General features: G+C 41.4%; 2 protein-coding genes across 5 annotated transcripts in view; one reads left to right on the top strand and one right to left on the bottom strand.

The window, feature by feature from the left end:
- The window catches only part of sec62 (SEC62 homolog, preprotein translocation factor), a 66722-nt gene extending 58890 nt beyond the window's left edge, over positions 1-7832 (top strand). Inside the window, exon 10 of one of the 2 annotated variants that reach the window (XM_069897530.1) lies at positions 7763-7832. The gene's annotated coding sequence lies outside the window, so the exon portion shown is untranslated. Of the gene's footprint in view, positions 1-3926; positions 3942-7762 lie in introns of those variants that run through there. The other variant, XM_069897532.1, reaches the window with a different exon arrangement.
- LOC138742728 (NAD kinase-like) overlaps positions 1-21212 on the bottom strand; it is a 55375-nt gene that overhangs the window by 23740 nt on the left and 10423 nt on the right. For all 3 annotated transcript variants that reach the window (XM_069897525.1, XM_069897524.1, XM_069897527.1), the window contains exons 2-4: positions 19865-20158; positions 4030-4113; positions 1324-1453 (exon numbers count right to left, since the gene is read on the bottom strand). In XM_069897525.1, the coding sequence (XP_069753626.1) occupies positions 1324-1453; positions 4030-4113; positions 19865-20151 (501 nt within the window). In that variant the 5' untranslated portion in view covers positions 20152-20158. The remainder of the gene's footprint in view (positions 1-1323; positions 1454-4029; positions 4114-19864; positions 20159-21212) is intronic.

Here is a 21212-nt window from a genome sequence, read left to right as displayed (position 1 = left end):
ATATACTAATGGACAGACTTGCACCACTTTTGCACTGTCCATTCTGTCTTGGTTTGCTCAATTATAAATCCCATCGAAAGATTCAATTTTGAGCTTCACTCCCCTGCTCAATACCCCGCACAACGAAGATACCCGACCTGCATCACCACCTCCATGGAACTATGTACCCACACCCTCACATGCAGCAAAACTTATCAAGCTGATGGATAAAAAAGAACAAATTTTAAAGAATGAGAAGGAATTTGTAGAAAATGTACAAACAAGTTTGAAACTAAAGCTCCACAACTTTAACAACTTTGATGTTAGAAAATTATGAAAGATCATACTTTTTTTAGACATACAGCATGGTAACAGGTCTTTTTGGCCTACATGTCCATGCCATCCAATGACACACAATTGACCTACACCCTCAATTCGTTTTTCAAAGGGTGAGAGGAAACCAGAGCTCCATAGCTCTGCAGAGTTTTCAGTTTTAAGTAGTTAGCCGATTGGTCTTGGGAAACTGGCTATTGGATCTGTTCTCATTTTTCCTAACCCAGTCCAAGTAAATATCTCATCTCTTCTGGTGCTTCTGCCAATTAACTTACATCACCGCCCACTGAATACCAATGCATTTGGCAGCGTTTGAAGGAGCAATAATCCTGTCCTGACAGATGCTACCCAGAAACAAGTTGATGGCGAGAGTGTGAGATGGAAAAGAACAAGTGTGATCTTCAACTTGCCACACAAAAAAAAACTTCACCAATCATGAACAGGCATAGGAGATTTGACGTGTTGAAAGGAACATGTACAAATAGTCACTGCTCTGAAATCAAGGACATAATTAATTAAATCTGTGACAACATATTAAAATCTAGAAATGTTTTGTCATAAATTGTTGGGTGTACTATAACTAAAGAGACAAAACTAAAAGCTGAAAAAAATACACCCAGTTTCTCCTTCTCTGCTTCATCTATTCTGACATTAACACTTACCATATTAATATTCCAATATATTTTTATCCTCTTCATCAACAATTCCAACCTACCTCATTGATAGAAGCCGAGACAGCATCCTTCCATTTCCAGCACATGTGCTGCCACACCTTCCTCTCTCCCTCATAAACAGGACAGCATTTCTTATCTTACCTTCCGACCCAGAACCCTCTGCATTCGATGATCATCCTCCTCTATCACTGCCATGCAATGCCATTGCTTCCTATCAGTCATTTTGATTGAACTATTCCATTTCACTCTTGAATCGCCAATAGCTTTTCCCCTTCCAATGGCAATTTACCATACAGGATTTTTTTTTTAAAAATTGCTCAGTAACTTGCTGCATTACCTCAATGAGGAATGTGCATAGCTCTTTGAATGGCTCTAGAAGGGCTTCATCTTTGACTTTTTTGATGATCAATACATTTGTCGGTGGTTTGTCCCAGGTCAACCTTTGACTGGTTGGATCCTGAATATGCCTGATTAGAATCAGAAATAAAGGAGAGCAAAATCAAAGGGATTACATTACATGCAAATACAGAAAATATTCCATCATATTATAATCCAGAAATAAGCCGTCTCCAAATTTATCTGAAGGAACTCCAACAACAATCTGTATATGTAGTATTAGTACAGCATGACAAAACAGAGCAAGACTTTTCACAGGAACGTTATTAAGAAATATGTTATTGGAGATGACTAAACACTTAGAGGTAAGATTTTTAAGAAAAAGGAGAGGTTAATGGTTTATCTTAAGGATAGGTGACAATGTTGAAGATATTAAAATCAGAGATAGCTATGCACCTTCAATTGTTGACTTAAGAGTAACTTGGAAGACTGTAGAAGATTACTGGAACAAGAAGGGAGGTGTAAAATCATGGGGCAGGGAGAGATGAGCTATGGATTTGAAAGCATAGGTTACAAGTATTAGTTATTTTGGAGATAATGTAGTTCACAGAGAACAGGGATGATGGTTAACTAACCATAGTATCCAATGACTCATGAATAGTAACATGACCCAAGGATTACAAGGTGAAAGAGAAGGCCAGAGACATCTCGCATTGGTGGGTTCAGTCTCTGAAGGCACCGCCTAACGAAGAAGATGTACACAGAGCTTCCACAGATTCCAGTTTGCCATGAAAGCCAAGCAACTCAGTGAGAGGAGACAAAAAGTATTAAAATATCTAACATTTCGCATACATCCTATCAAGGCAGCTTCACACCAAGTTCAGACTGCAAACATCACAGAATCAAAAGAGATGCAAGGCAATCTTGTGAATCCAACCCCAAGCATGTTGTTTGCTCACATTTGGAAGAGTTTCTCAGGACAGAACAAAAACTACATTAATTGAACTATTCATAACGTAAACTACTCAGCAGGCTAGGCAGCATCTGTGGAGAGAAACAGAGTTAACACCTTAGTTCAAAGATCCTTCAGCAAAACTGACAATATGAAAAATGAGATAGACTCAAGATCCAGAGGTGGTGAGGGAACATTACAAAGGAAAGCTTTCCCTCAATATTCCAGTTCCATCAACCACTGCTTTCCACAGAAATTCCCCCCAGAGTACCTGCTCTCTTGACCCTTCCCACCACCCAGAGTCCTGTCCAATGTAGAAGTAATTCACTTGTACTTCTTCAAATATGTTGGGTGATAATTCCATTGTCTCTCTGTCAAAGAAACCAGATGTAAATCAGGTGATTGTTTTATGGGGTTGAGATTTCAGTTCACTGTCTGTGATGGTACACCACCGACCGACTGCATGGGGCAACCGCTGTATCTGCAGGAGTGTACCGCCGGCCTTCTGCAGGGGACAACCTCTGTACCTGCAGGAGAGTAAGAGGGACCGGACTACACCTGGCCGGCTGTCAATCAGTCGACCTGAATGGATCAAGCCCCACCCGATCGGGTGTCAATCACCCTCCAGGATATAAGCCTGTGACGGCCTCCAAAGCCTCTCTCCAGAGTTACTGCAGCTACAGCCAGCCTGGCTCTGTGAAAGTCTTTGTAGACTAAAGCCTGTTGTACAGTCTTTACCTTGTGTGTGTCCGATTCTGTCTAACAGCGCACCACACTGTTCATTTTAAATTGTCCATCCCACTCCCAATCCGACTGATCTGAGGTACTCACCACTGTTTATGATGCCCCAGCAAAGCATGGGGATAAAGGCCACAAGATCATTGGTCTGGGAACCCAACAATTCCCAATGACTTTTCTCTCTTTGTACATGAACTGACCAATTTTGTTGCCAGGTTAGCCATGTGTAGCACTGACATTTTTTTTCCATCCATGAATATTATATGACTTACTGGTCATCTTAGCTTCCTCTTTTAGGTTTCAGTTATCAGCCTGACATTTTACGCTTTGTTTTATTTTTTTTCTTTCTCTCTACAACTACTCTCACTAAAAGCCATCAACCAGATCGTCAGTAAACAGTGGCAGCTCTGGCCTCACTATTATCTTTTATTACACTGAAAAGCCATGTTGTTGCCATATACATGACCCATCTCTGGAAGCCGGCTCGCTTGTTCACACAGAACAGAAGAAAACCCGGGTCCGTGAGTCCTTTTACACAGCAAGCCAGCTTCCCGAAGCAAAACAAGTGGGACATGCAGTACAGCCCCGCTTTGCCTTTGTCACTACTTACCTTGGCAGATAAAAGCCAGGCAAGTTCAGGACTCCACCCCCCCCACCCCACAATCCGCCTTCAATGCGTTCACGTATGTACACGGAGTGTTCGAAAGGCGGATAATACCCAGCTAGTATCCTCTGTGTAAAAGGGGTAGATATCAAGACTATTCCCTTTCCATCCTCCTGCAATTTAACATTAACTGGTTTTCTCATGTTTCCAATTCAGGTGAAGGGTCTTCAAGCTAAAATGTTGACCTCATATCTTTTTTTCATGGCTTTTACCGAATCTGTAAAGTATTTTCAATTCATCTTCATTTCAGATTTCAAGCTTCAGCAATTTTTTTTAAGCTACAATTTCAGCCACAAACAGCTGCTGCCCTCCTACATTTGAGCTGAGAGAAGGAAACAATGATCTCTACTTACATCATGCTCGTGGAGTTCTGCAGAATAGAGGCTTTGGGTCCAAAATGCGTATCAGGTGATGGGCCATGAAGAAAATGGGCATGTCTGAAAGAGGCAACATTTGTTTGCTCACCACATTATCACTTATATTCAATGCATTATTGGCGGCTTCTACTAACATCCCCTCCTCCTTTCCAAACCTCTACAATCAGCCAAAAACAAAGCACAATTAGAACAGAGATTAAACTAAGCAAGAAAACATACTCATGGAACATTAGTCAAAGCAAGCCTTGTCAACTGTGAAAGAACACTGAACATTAAAATGTATTTTTTGCTAAGGCATCAGCCATGTTGCTTTATTATTACAGCAGTTTGCTCCTCCAGTAGTTTGATCTCAGTTTAGTTTTATTTATAAACTTCTATCACTTCCTCTGGCAGCTGATTCCATCTACCCAGCACCATTTGTGTGAAGGAAGTGCCCCTTAAGTCCCTTTCAAATCTTTTCCCTCTCACCTTAAAACAACGACCTTAAAGGTCATCTGAAAAAAAATGACCTTTAACTATTAACCTTTTCTATTCCCCTCATGATCTCAAGCCTCTATTATGTCCCTCCCCACCACCACCCCCCCCCCCCCCCCACAATCTCCATCACTTAGCTTCCTCTGCTCCAGGGATGCCTATTACTTAAGCTCTACATTCCCAGTAACATTCTTGTAAATCTTTTCTGCATCCTTTCCAGCTTAATAACATTTCCTATAATCTACATCAGTGATTATCACAGGGGCCATGCCACATTTAAACAAAAAGCCTTGTTTTATTTCACCTCACGTGATAATTAAAAAATATTTTTTATGTACTCAGTAGGTGAGAAGTACGGAAGAAACCAAAACTTGACTGATTCACAGGGAAGGGGGCCAATCAATTTTGAGCAGTCCTGGGGAGAGGGGTTGGGGGGGGGGGAGGGGTGCATAGCCAAAGAAAGTTGAGAATGTCTGACCTTGATGACAAAAATTGCACACAATACTCAGTGCAGTTTCGCCAATGCCTTGTTCAGTTGTAACATAGCTTGGCTGTTCCTGTACTCAATGCCCCAGCCAACAAAGGCAAGTGGGTCTTCTTCACCACCCAATCTGTATTGCCACTTCCATGGAACTATGTACCCGTGGTACATAACAGACCAGCAGCAATAGAAATTCACCAAGACAATGGTATCTTAAAACAATATTTTTTATTAACTATTAATATATTCTTCTTTGGCTTGGCTTCGCGGACGAAGATTTATGGAGGGGGTAAAAAGTCCACGTCAGCTGCAGGCTCGTTTGTGGCTGACAAGTCCGATGCGGGACAGGCAGACACGATTGCAGCGGTTGCAAGGGAAAATTTGTTGGTTGGGGTTGGGTGTTGGGTTTTTCCTCCTTTGCCTTTTGTCAGTGAGGTGGGCTCTGCGGTCTTCTTCAAAGGAGGTTGCTGCCCGCCAAACTGTGAGGCGCCAAGATGCACGGTTTGAGGCGTTATCAGCCCACTGGCGGTGGTCAATGTGGCAGGCACCAAGAGATTTCTTTAGGCAGTCCTTGTACCTTTTCTTTGGTGCACCTCTGTCACGGTGGCCAGTGGAGAGCTCGCCATATAACACGATCTTGGGAAGGCGATGGTCCTCCATTCTGGAGACGTGACCCATCCAGCGCAGCTGGATCTATCCGGTACCGCACGGATGGCAGTCTCTTCAATCTGAGGCGCCTGCAAGCTCACACCAAGACACAAGAGAAACTTGTCCGTGAACTACTCTTTGCAGATGATGCCGCTTTAGTTGCCCATTCAGAGCCAGCTCTTCAGCGCTTGACGTCCTGCTTTGCGGAAACTGCCAAAATGTTTGGCCTGGAAGTCAGCCTGAAGAAAACTGAGGTCCTCCATCAGCCAGCTCCCCACCATGACTACCAGCCCCCCCACATCTCCATCAGGCACACAAAACTCAAAACGGTCAACCAGTTTACCTATCTCGGCTGCACCATTTCATCAGATGCAAGGATCGACAACTATTAATATAACATCTTACTTAAATGTAAACTTAATCCCAACTATGCGCAAGCGTGTGTGTGCGTGTGTGTGTGTGTGTGTGTGTGTGTGTGTGTGTGTGTGTGTCCCAACCATTACAGCTTAGGCACAATTCTGAAAATTCAATTCAAAAGTTCAGTCTTAGAAATCTTGTGTTGAAATTCAACCTTTAAAATTATGTTCAGAAGTAATTATGAAGTACTGTATTTGAAGGCATAAAGGATCCACTGGCATATAGGACCACCCTCCATTTTTAGCATGAGATTTCAGGAAAAAATTGCTTTAGTGTATTTACCTCATTCAATTTGCTTGGGGGTCTCGTCGCTCCCTCCCTCCTGTCAATCACTCCCTCATGTCGCTCAATCTCTCCCACAGTGCTTTAAAGGGAACGCTGGGGTTCGATGATCATGCTTTGTTCGACAATCCATATCATTGAGGCCCAGCACTTCCCTCAAAGCACTGTGGGAGAGAGTGAGTGACAGGAGGGAGGGGAGAGAGAGAGAATGCAGCAGGCGGGTGGAAGGAGAGAGTAGGCCTTCCTATCTGTGGAAGTGAGCAGCTTCGCCGATGACTCCAGAAAGCATAGGTGAGTAGTCTGAGTGCTTTCCTCCTGCCACCATCTTGCAAAATGGCAGCACCCAAATATCACCTTTGATATTGGACCCGGTATGATTTTTGAAGTGATTTTTTGGGAAAAAAGGGGGGTCCTTTTTGTTGTCAAATACAGTAGGTGAGACACCGAGTTCCCAAAACTCATGAATTCTTGTGGAGTTGCTTTTAAAGAAATGTTCCTTCTTATGAATGTTTTGTCACAACTCCCCTCTTCCTTACTTAGGGGTTATGAAATTTGTGACTTCCATGATGCAATCCTTCCAGGTAAGGGTTAAACAATATTACCATTAGAATGATTACGATCCAAATACAGAACTGATCCTATTTCCTTTATCCAGACATGGGTCAATCAAAAATGACCATCACAATGGCCACAGTAGATCACTGCTCTTCCCTGACAAGGAGAAAACAGCAGAAGTAACCATCTCACCTGAAGTCACTCCAATTCCCCCTTTCTAGAAGAATTTCTGATGAACTAAAATGCTGCTTTTCAAGTGTCTCAATCACATGACTTGCTTGATCAATACTAGTTTTCAGTTTCACTTTCCCTAAAGCAAGTCATAAGCAGATGGCCTTCTCTCTCTGAACAGGTGTCTTCTTGAGCAAACATCCATTGTTATAGTCTTTCAATTGAGAACAATTAATTACACTGTTTACAGCTTCCACTGAACAATGCCTGTTTGTTTCAAAATGGTGTTATCTGTAAGTATCGTTCCCTGTTCCTATCCCTGAAGTAACTTTACTGAAAAAAATATAAAACAAAGATTTTAAAAAATAACAAAACCCTGCAACACCTGTACCCTCGCATGTACCAAAACCTGTTAAACTGATAGGAAAAAAAGAACAATATCCTTTTAAAGAATGGGAAGGAATTTGCAGAAAATGTACACACAAATTTGAAACTAAAGGCCCATTCCTAAAGCAGGTACTTAGAAACTTTAACAACTTTGAAGTTAGATAGTTATAAAGTATCATATTAATCTAACATTTTTTTTTAGATGTACAGCATGGTTACAGGCCCTTTTGGCCCATGAGCTCGTGCCACCCAATTACATTTAATTGACCTACACTCTCTCTACATCTTTTTAAGGCTGGGAGAAAACCAGAGCACCCAGAGGAAACCCACACAGACATGGGGAGAATGTATAAACTCCTTACAGACAGCGCCAGATGCGAAACCAAGTCGCTCGTACTGTAACAGCATTGCGCTAATCGCTATGCCAATCTTGCTGCCTTTGTAACATGAATTATTCCAAATGATATTAAAATTCAGAGAACTTTAAAAGGGAAGTTACACAAGAGACTACAGATGCGAGAATCCGTTATCAACACAAACTGCTGGAGAAACTCCAAAACGTGGAATGTTTCTTTCCCTCCAGGGACACTCCCTGGCTTGTTGGGTTCTTCCAGAAGCTAAACACAATCTTTAAAACTTTATTTAAAGATTTTATCACATGAATAAAACAAAAAAATTACATTTAAAGAAAAATAAAAATAAAGTAATTATTACAACACAGCACTAATGACCTAACTTAAATCAGTCTAACCACCACCCCCCCCCCCCCCATATATACGGCCACTAAAAAAAAATATATATATATATAAAAAACACCCCTCCCCCCAAAATAAAGTGAAGAATTAATAAAATTAATAATATATATATAAAAAAAACACTCACAAACAAACAAAAAGCTAAACACAATCTACTGAAGGAATTCAACAGGACATGCAACATCAGTGGGAGAAAAAGAATGGTGGACGTTTTGGCCTGGAACGCTTCAGGGTGTGGAATGTAGCGAAGAGAAGCTAGTATAAAGAGGACAAGCCAGGAGGGGTAAGACAAGGGCATATGTGGGCTTAGTGAACCAGGGAGAGTTGGAAAGTGACAGAGGTGGAAATTGGTTGGGGCAGACTGGCAAGAAAAACAAAGGGGTCAGGTGGAGGAAGACAAGGTGGAGGAAGACAAGGTGGAGTGGGTTATTAGCAGACAAAGGATGCCGGTGCTAGACAACTAAGCACTGCCCTGCTTTCCCAATCTTGACAAAGGATTCTGGCCCGAAATGCCAACCGCTCTTTCCCCCACTGATGTAGTTCGACTAGACGAGATCCTCCAGCAGATGATGTTCAGTTTCAGATTCCAGCATCTGCAGACTCCTGTTTCTGGGTTCTTTCAGTAGTTTGTTTTTGACTTTAGCTTGGAGATGAAAAGTGTTCACAGTAATCGAAGTGTATTCTCACAAGCACCTTGCATACAATCTCACAATAAAACAGGTAACCAGATAGAAATAGTTCAAAGTGAATCGTTAAGCGACTCAGAACTGGCGGTAGCTGTGAATACAAAACTGCAGGCTCTACAAACCAGAGGACATGGGTTAAGGGTGATAGGGGAGAAATTTAAGGAAAACATTACAGGGAGGGGTGAATTTCTTTCCAAAGAGTGGTGGGAGTATAAAATTATCTGCCAGCAAAGTGGTGAATGTGGGCTCATTTTAACCTTTGGACAGATACATGGATGGAAGGGGTATGGAGGGATATGATCTGGGTGCAAATTAGTGGGACTAGAGAGAATAATAGTTCTGCACAGACTAGAAAGGCCGAAGATGCTGTGCTTTCTGTGCTGCAGTGTTTTATGGTTCTACTAAAGCACAGCATTTTCTTGCACAGCAGTATATGTCATGTGGACTTCATCAAGCAAGGGCGCATAATGGAAAATTAAAAATAATTTGCTTATTTTTTGTTCAGTGAATCAAACAGATGGGACAGCTCCAAACGTTTGGAAAGTGTGTAGTTTTCTTTAATCCAGAAAGGGGCAGGGGTGCAGTTCACCAAATTGTTCCAGAGTCATGAAGCACAGAAAGAGGCTCTTCAACCCACCTGTCATCTTGATCAGCACTGATCTGGATAATAGCGTGGTCAATTGGATCAGCACATTTGCATATGACACAAAGACTGGGTGGGTGTAGTGGACAGTGAGGGAAAGTTTGCAACAGGATCTGGATCCACTGCAAAGGTGGACTGTAAAATGGTAGAGTGAATTTCATGACTTTACTCTTCAAATATGGCACCACATACTGAAACACTCCCGACCACGTAACTCTACATATCTGATGTCATGCATGCACATTCCCATACCCAATAGGGAGGACTTGCACAACAAACAGTTGGGGACTAAAGAAAGCAGTGGAACAGAATAATCTGGGATACATAATTCTTTTAAAAAAAGAATCACAGAGAGATAGGGTCATTAAAGAGAGTTTTTGGCACATTAGATTTCACAAATCAAACTATTATGTCCCTGCTGCTCTCAAGTTGAATCAACATGTACTCACCCAGACTTGCTTCTACAGCCACGTTGCTTTCCGCACTACTGCATATGTCCTCATAAAGGACAATACTCAAAACTTTTAAATTTTGCCTTAAAAAATCGGGTCATCCTATACGCTGGATCTAAAAATCTTACCTTAATCGTGAGGTTTCAATACCGCTGCCATCTTCCCACCTGTTGCGACACAATCTCGTGCATGCTCTGTTGTAATAATCGAAGTCTCAGCTCCGCTCTTTGATCCAGTTGGACTGCTGTCGGCTCTGTACAGGCTTTAAACGGCCTGTTACAGGAGCCAACAGCGGTTTATTTTAAAATATCCAAATAAAATTGAAGAATTTTATACGGTAATTTATTATTAAAATATTACAATCTGGTTTTAACAGCATCCACTGTTAAGTGCCAGCTTTGGGGAGGAGGGGAATGGTAGGGAGGCCATCTTATACAAAGGGTATCACTCAAAACCGACATTTTAGGTGGAAATTCCAGGTCATCCTACACAGAGTCATTCTATCCAATGGCATATGTGGTACTTACCTTGACCACCATCTTGTGTCACATGGCTTAAAGTGACTACACATCCTCCCTCACCACCATTTGGGGCCCCAAATCGCCTTCCAACACTTCACGTGTATCTGCAGAAGTCATCTACTGCATTCGGTGCTCCTGGTAAGGCCTTTTTCTACATCAGAAACACTCTTCCTACATCCTTTCTCATTTCCATAAAGTTGGCCTTTCTCCAATTTAGAGTCTCAACTCAAGGACCAGAGTTATCCTTATCCATAATTAACTTGAAACTAATGATATTATGGTCACTGGACCCAAAAGGTTCACCTACACATATTTTTGTCACCTGACCTGTCTGTTTCTATAATAAGAAATCAAGTATTGCATCCTCTTTCATTGGTACCTACATACTGATTTAGAAAACTTTCCTGAACACATTTTACAAGCTCCAAGCCATCTAGCCCTTTTATAATATGGGAGTCCCAATCAATATGCGGAAAGTTGAAATCTCCTACAATCACAACTTTCTGCTTCTTACATCGGTCTGCTATCTCTCTACAGATTTGCTCCTCCAATTCTCTGACTATTGGACAGGCTATAATACAACCCTAGTGATGTGGTCACACCTTTACCATTCCTCAGCTTCACCTATATGTTCTCAGTAGGCGAACTCTCTGGGCTGTCCTAAGTATAACTGATATTTTTCCTGACTAGCAATGCTACTTGTCCCCTTTCGTCCCTCCCCCTCTATCACATCTGAAACACCAGAACACTGAGCTGCCAGTCCCGTCCCTCCTACAACCAAGTCTCACTAATAGCAATATTGTCGTAGTACCTTGTGCCAATCTATGCCCTAAAATCATCTGCCTTTCCGACAATACTCCTTCCATTGAAATAAATACCTGAGAACATTTCTATCAGGTACAAACCTTTGATTTCAGTCTATAGATGCACTCCTCGCTTGACCTTTATCCTCCTCCATCTCACTATCTGCTCAAACGTTCTGGTTCCCATCCCCCTGCCAATCTAGTTTAAGCCTCCTGGAGCAGCGCCAGCAAACCTACCCACAAGGACGTTAGTCCCCCTCCAGTTCAGATGCAAACCATCCCCTCAGAGCAGGTCCCACCTTCCCTGGAATAGAACCCAATTGTCCAGAAACATGAACCCCTCACCCCTGCACCATCTCATTACCACATACTTAGCTGCATTAATTTCCTATTTCTAGCCTCACTAGCATGTGGCACCAATTTCTCTAGTTTCTACTAGACCATTCCTCATTCTCCCTCTCTTCCCCATCCCTCTGTCTCCTTTCCTCTCCATTCAGAGCCACCTACCTCCCTCCTTCCCATGATTGCTGGTGCGCCCTCCCTCCCTCCCTCATCCACCAATTACCTCTTGCCTGTGGGCCTGTGTTCCTCCCCCCACCATTTTATATATGTGCCTGCCTCCATTTTGCTCATTCCTTGATGAAGGGTTCAGGCCCGAAACATATCTTTATTATATTCGCTGTTTGACCTGCTGATTTTCTCCAGCATTGTATTTCTATTAAGTACAAGAGTTATGTTGAATTCATGGAATATTGTGTGTGGTCTTGATCACCTAACTGTAGAAAAAAACATCATTAAGAATGAAAGAGTGCAGTGAACATTTGCAAGGATGTTGCTGGGATTTGAGGAGCTAAGTTGAATAGGTTAGGACTTTGTTGCCCCCTGGAGCATCAGAGAACAAGAAGAGATGTGAAAGAGATAGGAAAATTTGATGGATTATTGATTGGATAAATGCAGACTTTTTCCACCAAGGTTGGGTGAGACAAGAATGAGAGCACATGGGTTCAGGGTGAAAGGTGACATGTTTAAGGGAAACATTAGGGGGAACTTCATTCAGAGGATGGACGGTGAGAGTGTGGAACAAGCTGCCAGCAGAAGTGGTGAGTGCAGGTTCAGTTTCAATGTTTAAGAGAAATTTGGATAGGTATGTCGATGGGAGGGGTACGGAGGGCTATGGTCCAGATGCAGATTGATGGGACAAGGCAGAAAAATGTTGGCAAGGACAAGATGGGTCAAAGGGCATGTTTCTATGGTGTGTAATACACTATGGTTCCAATTAGGGCTGCCAAATACAGTAAACTCCCCATTATCTGGATTCAAGCAACCAGCAAAAAGAAAATTGTGGAATAAATAAATATTAAGATAAATAAAAATGTAAATAAAAGTTCAAAATTGTAAAATAAATAATCTTGAAGAAACACACAAACCCTTGGTGAAGATGGAAGCAAACATTCAGCCAGTGGAGCGCCCGGTCATTCTCTGCCCACAGAAACTGTTTGAATAAAGATTGAATAAAGTTGTGTTTGAATAAAATGGTGGAACCCAGGATGAAGAACTGGCCAATGCCGGTTGCCACTGGTGCGGTTCTCCCAAAGTATCTCCCTATCCGTGACTAATAAAAGTCTTTATATTTTTTTTAAATATTTTATTTAAGAATTTTAAAACTACATCTACAATTATTAAATGAATAGAATGAAAAAATAATACAAATGTGGTGTGTGTGTGTATATAACTTAACTTAACTTTGGCTTGGCTTCGCGGACGAAGATTTATGGAGGGGGTAAAAAGTCCACGTCAGCTGCAGGCTCGTTTGTGGCTGACCAGTCCGATGCGGGACAGGCAGACACGATTGCAGCGGTTGCAAGGGAAAATTGGTTGGTTGGGGTTGGGTGTTGGGTTTTTCCTCCTTTGCCTTTTGTCAGTGAGGTGGGCTCTGCGGTCTTCTTCAAAGGAGGCTGCTGCCCGCCAAACTGTGAGGCGCCAAGATGGTTCAGCATGATGCTGAACCAAGCCATGAAAGACCCCAACAATGAAGACGCTGTTTACATCCGGTACCGCATGGATGGCAGTCTCTTCAATCTGAGGCGCCTGCAAGCTCACACCAAGACACAAGAGAAACTTGTCCGTGAACTACTCTTTGCAGATGATGCCGCTTTAGTTGCCCATTCAGAACCAGCTCTTCAGCGCTTGACGTCCTGCTTTGCGGAAACTGCCAAAATGTTTGGCCTGGAAGTCAGCCTGAAGAAAACTGAGGTCCTCCATCAGCCAGCTCCCCACCATGACTACCAGCCCCCCCACATCTCCATCGGGCACACAAAACTCAAAACGGTCAACCAGTTTACCTATCTCGGCTGCACCATTTCATCAGATGCAAGGATCGACAATGAGATAGACAACAGACTCGCCAAGGCAAATAGCGCCTTTGGAAGACTACACAAAAGAGTCTGGAAAAACAACCAACTGAAAAACCTCACAAAGATAAGCGTATACAGAGCCGTTGTCATACCCACACTCCTGTTCGGCTCCGAATCATGGGTCCTCTACCGGCACCATCTACGGCTCCTAGAACGCTTCCACCAGCGTTGTCTCCGCTCCATCCTCAACATCCATTGGAGCGCTCACACCCCTAACGTCGAGGTACTCGAGATGGCAGAGGTCGACAGCATCGAGTCCACGCTGCTGAAGATCCAGCTGCGCTGGATGGGCCACGTCTCCAGAATGGAGGACCATCGCCTTCCCAAGATCGTATTATATGGCGAGCTCTCCACTGGCCACCGTGACAGAGGTGCACCAAAGAAAAGGTACAAGGACTGCCTAAAGAAATCTCTTGGTGCCTGCCACATTGACCACCGCCAGTGGGCTGATAACGTGTGTATATAATAATGTAGTCTAATCCCTCCCTCCATCCTCCCCTCCCTCCAACCTTACACAAAAAAAGAGAAAAACAAAAGGAGAATGGCAAAAGAAGGAAAAAAATCTCATTACACATAATATTGGAGCTAAGGGATACCAGTGCGGCGAGTTTTCACAGAGTCCTTCAAATTTTCAAACCAACACATTGTAAGTATGGGCTCCATATTCTCAAAAAGAAATGATATTTATTACGTAAATTATGTTATTTTCTCAAGTGGAATACAAGAGCGCAATTCAGCATGCCATCTCTCCATCCCTAAATCTGTGTGGGATTTCCAAGTAATGGCCATGCACTTTCTAGAAACTGCTAAAGCTAATTGTAAAAAATTCAATTTGATACAGAGTTAATTTTAATCAAAGACTAATCACTTTAATATTACCCAAAAATTTTTTTACCTCTAGCCAAATAGGTTTTACTCTTCGACACTGCCAAGTAGAATGAAAAAAAAAACCAATTTCTTGATCATATCTAAATTCAACTTTTTTTAATTTTTAGGGAGTTAAATATAATTGATGTAAAAAATTTATATTGAACTAAACTATATCTTACATTAATAATTTTCATTGTACTATCCTTACAAAGTTGCTTCCAATCATTTTAATTTTGATTTATGATTTCCTATTCTAGGAGCTGTTTTCTGAAGTAATTTATATATCTCAGATAAATTTATTCATACCACCCTTAATTATTAATAATTCTAACTCATTTTGTCTAGGTAATCTCAAATTATGACCTATCAACCAAAAAGGTTTTAACTTGATAATAACAAAAAAAATTATTCGCAACATTAAATTTTTCCTTCATTCATTGAAAAGTAATTAATGCACCTGCTTCAGAACAACATTGTAATCTTCTTATCCCTATTTGACTCCTCAAAAATTGATTATTCATAGAAAAAGAAAGTCTATTTTGATATAAAGGTGTTCTTCGGGAAATTAAACCTTTTCCACTTTTCTCATAATCTATTATTCCATAATTCAATCAAATGTCTCAAAATAGGTATAACTCTAATTCCTATTAATAATTTAGAATTCCATTTAAAAATAAAATCCTGTATATGATCTTCACCTATTTTATTCAATTCTATTTTAGCCCAAGTTAAAGATTTCTCTAAATCAAACACTCCATTAATAAATTTCAACTGGGCTGCTTTACAATAATTCTTAAAATTAAGACATTGTGAACCTCCTAATTCAAACTTCCAAGTTAATTTCTCTAAACAAACTTTAGACATCTTTCCTTTCCATAAAAACTTCCTAATACTTGAATTTAAATCCTTAAAAAAATATTCATTTTAATACAATATATTTTACCCATTAAAGTTATAGGTACATCATTCCATTTATTTAAATCATCCTTAATTTTATTAAATAAGGGTAAAAAGATTCTTCATCTATAATAGTATATTATTAAGTATATTAGTGAAAAACCTTTATCTGTAAACTGGGCAGGTGGGTAGGGAGGGTTTAATTATGTCAGCGGTTAGCGCAACATTGTTGCAGTTCAGGCGACCAGAGTTCGAATTTACATTTAAATTTTGTAAGTTACAAGAATTACCTGATAATTAAGGACTACAATACTGATTTTTTAAATTACTTTACATTTTTCACTTACTTTTGTCTTTTAATCTGTCTTATTCTTAATGCAAGTGTATTAGTTAGGCATTATAAGAGTGAATCTCAGGCAACCACAAAATTTGCATATCTAGCATCCTCAAATCCCATATTGCAGGGGTTTTACTGTTAATGGGCCTTATAGACAAGTCTTTTTCAAGTGTAATCTTTCCTAGAGTCAGCAAAAGGCAAAGGTTAACTTGCTGTTAAACTATAGACAAAAGAGCCATTGTCCCAGGTTTGAAAGTCAATTAGAATTGCTGAACTTCTCATTCTCATTTTTAGGCTACAATCTAGGTATCGAGCAGAGAACAACCTGCATTATCTCAGAGGATCACCATGTGCTACTGGATGAGCACCCAAAGTCCTTGGAAACTGATCCAAAGAGGAGTATTGATGTGCTGGTATTAGAAATAGAAAGGTGAAATTGTGGCTAAAGAGCTAGTGAACACGGGAGGTTTTTAGACCACTGTGATCTCTTCTGAGGCAGGGTTAATTTACACTAGGACCACCTTGCCTGCGGACAAAAAAATGTGTTTTTACCTCAATCATGGTGTCTGCAAACTAAACAATCCACCCGTAAATTGCAAGAACAACACTTAATTTTGCGTCTGGACAGTCTCCAAACGAATGGCATTAACATTGACTTCTCCGGTTTATGGTAACCTAATCTCCATTTTCCCTCCCTTCCCTTTCTTCCTTGTCTTCTTTCCCTTAGCTCTCCACTCCCTTCCCTCTCCATTTGGAACCATCCCTCCTTTCTGCTGTGCCCTCTCTTCCTCTCTTATCCACCTATTACCTCCTGCCTATGGACTGTGCTCTTCTCCTCACCCCTCTCATCACCATTTTGTTCAGGAGCCTGCCAACATTTTTCCATACCTTGATAAAGGAAGCCCGAAATGTGGTTATGTATCTCTGCTAAACAAAGTACACTGTTTGACCTACTGAGTTTTTCAAGCATTGTGCTTTTACTTCAGACTTTCATGCTTTACTACAACTGTATAAGAACCACCTTGATTGGGTTTGGACAAGGTAATTAGTCAGCAAAGATGAGAAAAATGGCTATAATTTTTTTTTTCTCCAGGGCAGGGAAATCGAAAAGAAGAGCACACAGATTTAAAAAGGGATACAAGTTTTACTCAAACTTGAGACAAAAACAGAGACAAGATGGGATAAAACAAGAAGGTCAGTAGGTTTAACTGCATTTATTTTAATATCAGGTGCCTCACAGGTAAGACTGAGCTAAGTGGGGATCAATACATGGGATTAAAATACTGCTGCATTCATAGAAGTGCAAAACTGCTACCTCAGTGTCCCATGGAACAGATGTTTCTGGTTTGAGAGCAAGGTGCTAAAGAGAATGGTTCTTGGCTGATTCAATTCTGGCCATTGAATCCCATGCTGCCCAATTAACCTGCAATCCTAAACATTTTTTTTGGAGGATGGGAGGAAAATGGAGCACCCAGAGAAAACACACACACGTCACAGGGATATGATAAAAACTCCTGACTGACAGCACCGGATCGCCTACACTGTAATAGCATCATGCTAAGTGTGCCATCATATTTAGGAATATTAAAGGGATAATTTCTTTGATAGGTTATACTATGGGCAGTTGGGCATATTTTTTAAACTTTCCGAATATTGTCTGGGATTGTTTGAGTGCAATGGGCCAAGATGAAATGGAGTAAATAAAATGCATGCGAGGGGTTTTTTGAAGCAATGTCAAGAGTCCCACTTATCTTTAGAGTTTGGAAATGTGGTAGTGTCTGTACAGGAACGCTTTGGGAAAACAGACCTGTAAGCTTTAAGGTCATTATGGGAAAAAGAAGGTTGATCAGAGCCAAGATCCTGAACTTTGGAAAGGCAGATTTCATAACATAAGACAGGGCCTGCCAAAGAGGGGGAAAAAACATCCAATGGGGGAAGGGTTTGAAAGTGAATCAACAGGAATTCAGCATCAACATGTTATCAAAAGAGAAAAAGCAAAGGTGGCAAGTTAAGGAACCTTGATTAACAAAGGATAGTGAGGATTTGATCGGAGCTGGGAAGGGAGGGGGAAGGTCTTTGGGATGGGGGTGAAATAATTGAAATTAAGAGAGGAAAAAAAGGGCCAACAAAATTTTTGGCATCTAGGATAAAAGGCTGCAAAAACATTTATTAAGTATTTCAGAACTCGGGCAGCCAAGGAAAGAGTAGGCCCTTCAGGTAATCGAATTATGCAGTAAGGTGTAAGCAGGGTTTGAAATAAATTCTTCTTTTTGAAGCATGTGGAGGCTGAAGAGTTAAGGGAGTGGTACGCTGTGATATTCTGGACAATGTATTAGATAGGAGATTAGAAAATCTAGCTCACATTCTGGTGGATAAATCCAGAGAGCCTGGCGGACTCTATCCCAGGGAGATTACTGGAGCTCCAGAGATTTTTGTGGTGAGGTAATGGAGCATCAAATGCAGTAGGGAAGATTGGAGATGTAGGTGAAACCTTCCTTGACCTGCAACAGCTGTTCAGATTCTTGGATGGTGGTGAGATGTAGGAGTACATATTGCACCTCCTCCGTTTGCAGAAGGTGCTAATGCCAAGACAGGTGGGTGAGGAGGGATAAGGAGACCATATAATCAGAGATTGGTCCTTGGAGAAAGCAGAAAGGGGTCTGGGCAGAAAGAGAGGAAGATCTGACGTAGTGGGATCCCATTGTAGCTGATGGACAAAGGACGATATGCTGGATGTCTAGATGGCGGGAGTTGAAGGTGAGGTTCAAGGGAATCTCCATTCTGATGGGGAGAGTGGGGTGAGATCAGACAAATGGGAAATGGATGAAATGTGAGTAAATATTCTTTAAATCAAAGGGATTTTTTTTAAGTTTGCGGCTGACTGAATTGTTAATATGAACAGCACAGAACAGCCTGTATTTATACAGCATCTTTAATGTAGAAAAATATCCCAAGGGGCAACTTCAAATCATTTATTGCCAAGCAACCAAATAAAGCAGGCAAGTGACAAAGTGAAGTACTGTATATACTCATGTAATAGTTGATTCATTGTAATAGTCGCCCCCCCACCCCCCACCCGATTGTTTTGGCCCAGATATCACGTTTTCCATATAACCCCAGTAAAAGTCAAACCCCCTATTTTTGGCCCCAACCACCATCTTCATTCACCACCCTGTTGGCTCCTCCTTAACTACTCAAGCAAATCTTTGCAATTTTGAATGCATTTACTAACCATCTCCATTGCAATCTTGGAGGGAAAATTCCAGCTTCTATCTCCACGGAAATGAAATTCCTCAAATACATGCAGTTCAGACCATCTCAAAACCCCCAACCCCTCTCCACTCCATCGACACTTTTGGCTGACTCAGAAAAGCAGCCAACATAAAATTTAAAAACTCATCACATCCCGACCACGGTCTCTTCACTCCCCACCCCTGCCGTCGGAAAGAAGTTTCACAGGCAAGAGATCATGCACCATCAGATCTGATGAATTTCTTCCATGGTGTTATCAGGCTTCTGAATGAACATCACACCAGTTAAATTATATTGTCTTTGCTCTGATCTAATTGCTCTCTTTAAGTATACACTCAATACAGCAGTTTAAAAAAAGTACAATGTATGAATTGACTAGCTGAACTGTTTGCAAAAACTGAAGACTGGAATCTGGAGCAACAATCTGCTAGAGGAACTCAGCAGTTCATGCAGCATCTGTGGGAGAAAAAGAATGGTCAACCTTCAGGCTGGAACACATACAAGAATGTCTTTATGAAGGGTTCCAATCCAAAATGTTGACCAGTTATTTCCTTCTACAAATTCTGTTTGACCTGCTGAATTTCTCCAGTTGCTTCCCTCTGTGTCTCCATAGATGACAATAAACTTGACCAAAATCCTCCAAGGCTACAGTGCTGGCTATTTTTCATGCATTGTTAACAGCCAGAGGTGAATTGAAGGTTCTAGCTGCATCTCCTTGGAAATCACGAAAGTGATGACCACCCAGCTGCAGGTAGAATGACTGTACCTGTGTCCAACCTTTCGATGAGCCTTACTTTGCCGTGGAGATTTTTCTACCTGCTCCCGTCTCTTGGGCGATAACTGATCCCGTTTCTTTGGTGATGAGCTAGAGTCCAGTTTCTCAGTTGCTGGTGGTGAAACCTCCTCTCGCTTCTTGGAGGAATGGCTGCACCTTGCACGAACCCAGATCTCCTCATCAGGACAGGGTATGCGTTCAGACCTGGTCCCAGACTCGCTGGGGGCTGACAAAATTTCTTCCCCATTCAGGGCAGCAGAATTATCTGCTGAATCCATTACACAACTGAGGGGGGGGATAAAAAGGCTGAAATAAGTATACAAAATAAGGTGAAACACAGGATACAAAATCAGGACTAAATAACAAAGGGGCATTAATAACACGAATAGTTCAACTTTTCCCCCCCAGGATAGAACATAACAGCATAGGACTTTAAGCCCCCTATGTTGTGCCGATCTATGTAAACCTATTCCAACACAATCTAATTCTTCCCTAACTCACATCGATAACCCTCCAGGGATAGGGGAGTCCAGAAGTAGGCTTAACGTGAAAAGAACAAAATAGTAGATTAGAAGAGCAGGCTCTTCTGCCCTCATCTCTGCACCCAACACGATACCCAAATTCAAAACAAAACTCCACTGCTTGCAATATAATCACATCCCTTGATTTCCTGCATATTCATGCGTCTCACCAGAAGCCACTAAAAGTTACCTTAGAATCTCCATTTACCACTGCTCCCAGCAGCCCATTCCTGGTACAGGTACCCATCACTGTACATAAAATGTCCGGTAAATCTCCTATAATCTTTCTCCCTCTCACTTTCTATGTACATACTTGTATTTTTACCCTGGGAAAAAGATTCCCTTTTCTATTAATGCCTCTCTTAACTTTACAAACTCATCAGCCTCTGACATTCCAGAGAAAACAATCCAACTTTGTCCAACCTCTCCTTGTAGCTCGTGCCCTCTAATCGAGGCAACATCCTAGTAAATCTGTATCCTTTCACATCCTCCCTATAATGGAGTGACCACAATTGCACCATAACACGCTAAGTGCCATTAAAAACAAAGTTTTTTTTAGCTGCAACATGACTTCATTACTTTTATAATACCCCTGCCATTGATACCAAAAACCTTTACTTCCCTATTGACTTGTGTAGCCCTTTAAAGGATTCTGAAGCCCCCAGAATCCTTTGCACTTGACTACTTTCGAGAGTCTTACCATTAACTATAAACATTCCTCTTGCATTTGACCTCACAAAGTGAAACACTTCACACTTGTTTGGAGTATTGTGGTGCAGGTTTGGTCACCTAACGACTGGAAAGATATCTATTTTTTT

The sequence above is a fragment of the Narcine bancroftii genome, chromosome 9 (assembly GCF_036971445.1).
Source record: "Narcine bancroftii isolate sNarBan1 chromosome 9, sNarBan1.hap1, whole genome shotgun sequence".
NCBI classification, from domain to species: Eukaryota; Metazoa; Chordata; class Chondrichthyes; order Torpediniformes; family Narcinidae; genus Narcine; species Narcine bancroftii.
Note: the sequence above shows the minus strand (reverse complement) of the source record. Positions and strands in the feature narration are given on the sequence as shown.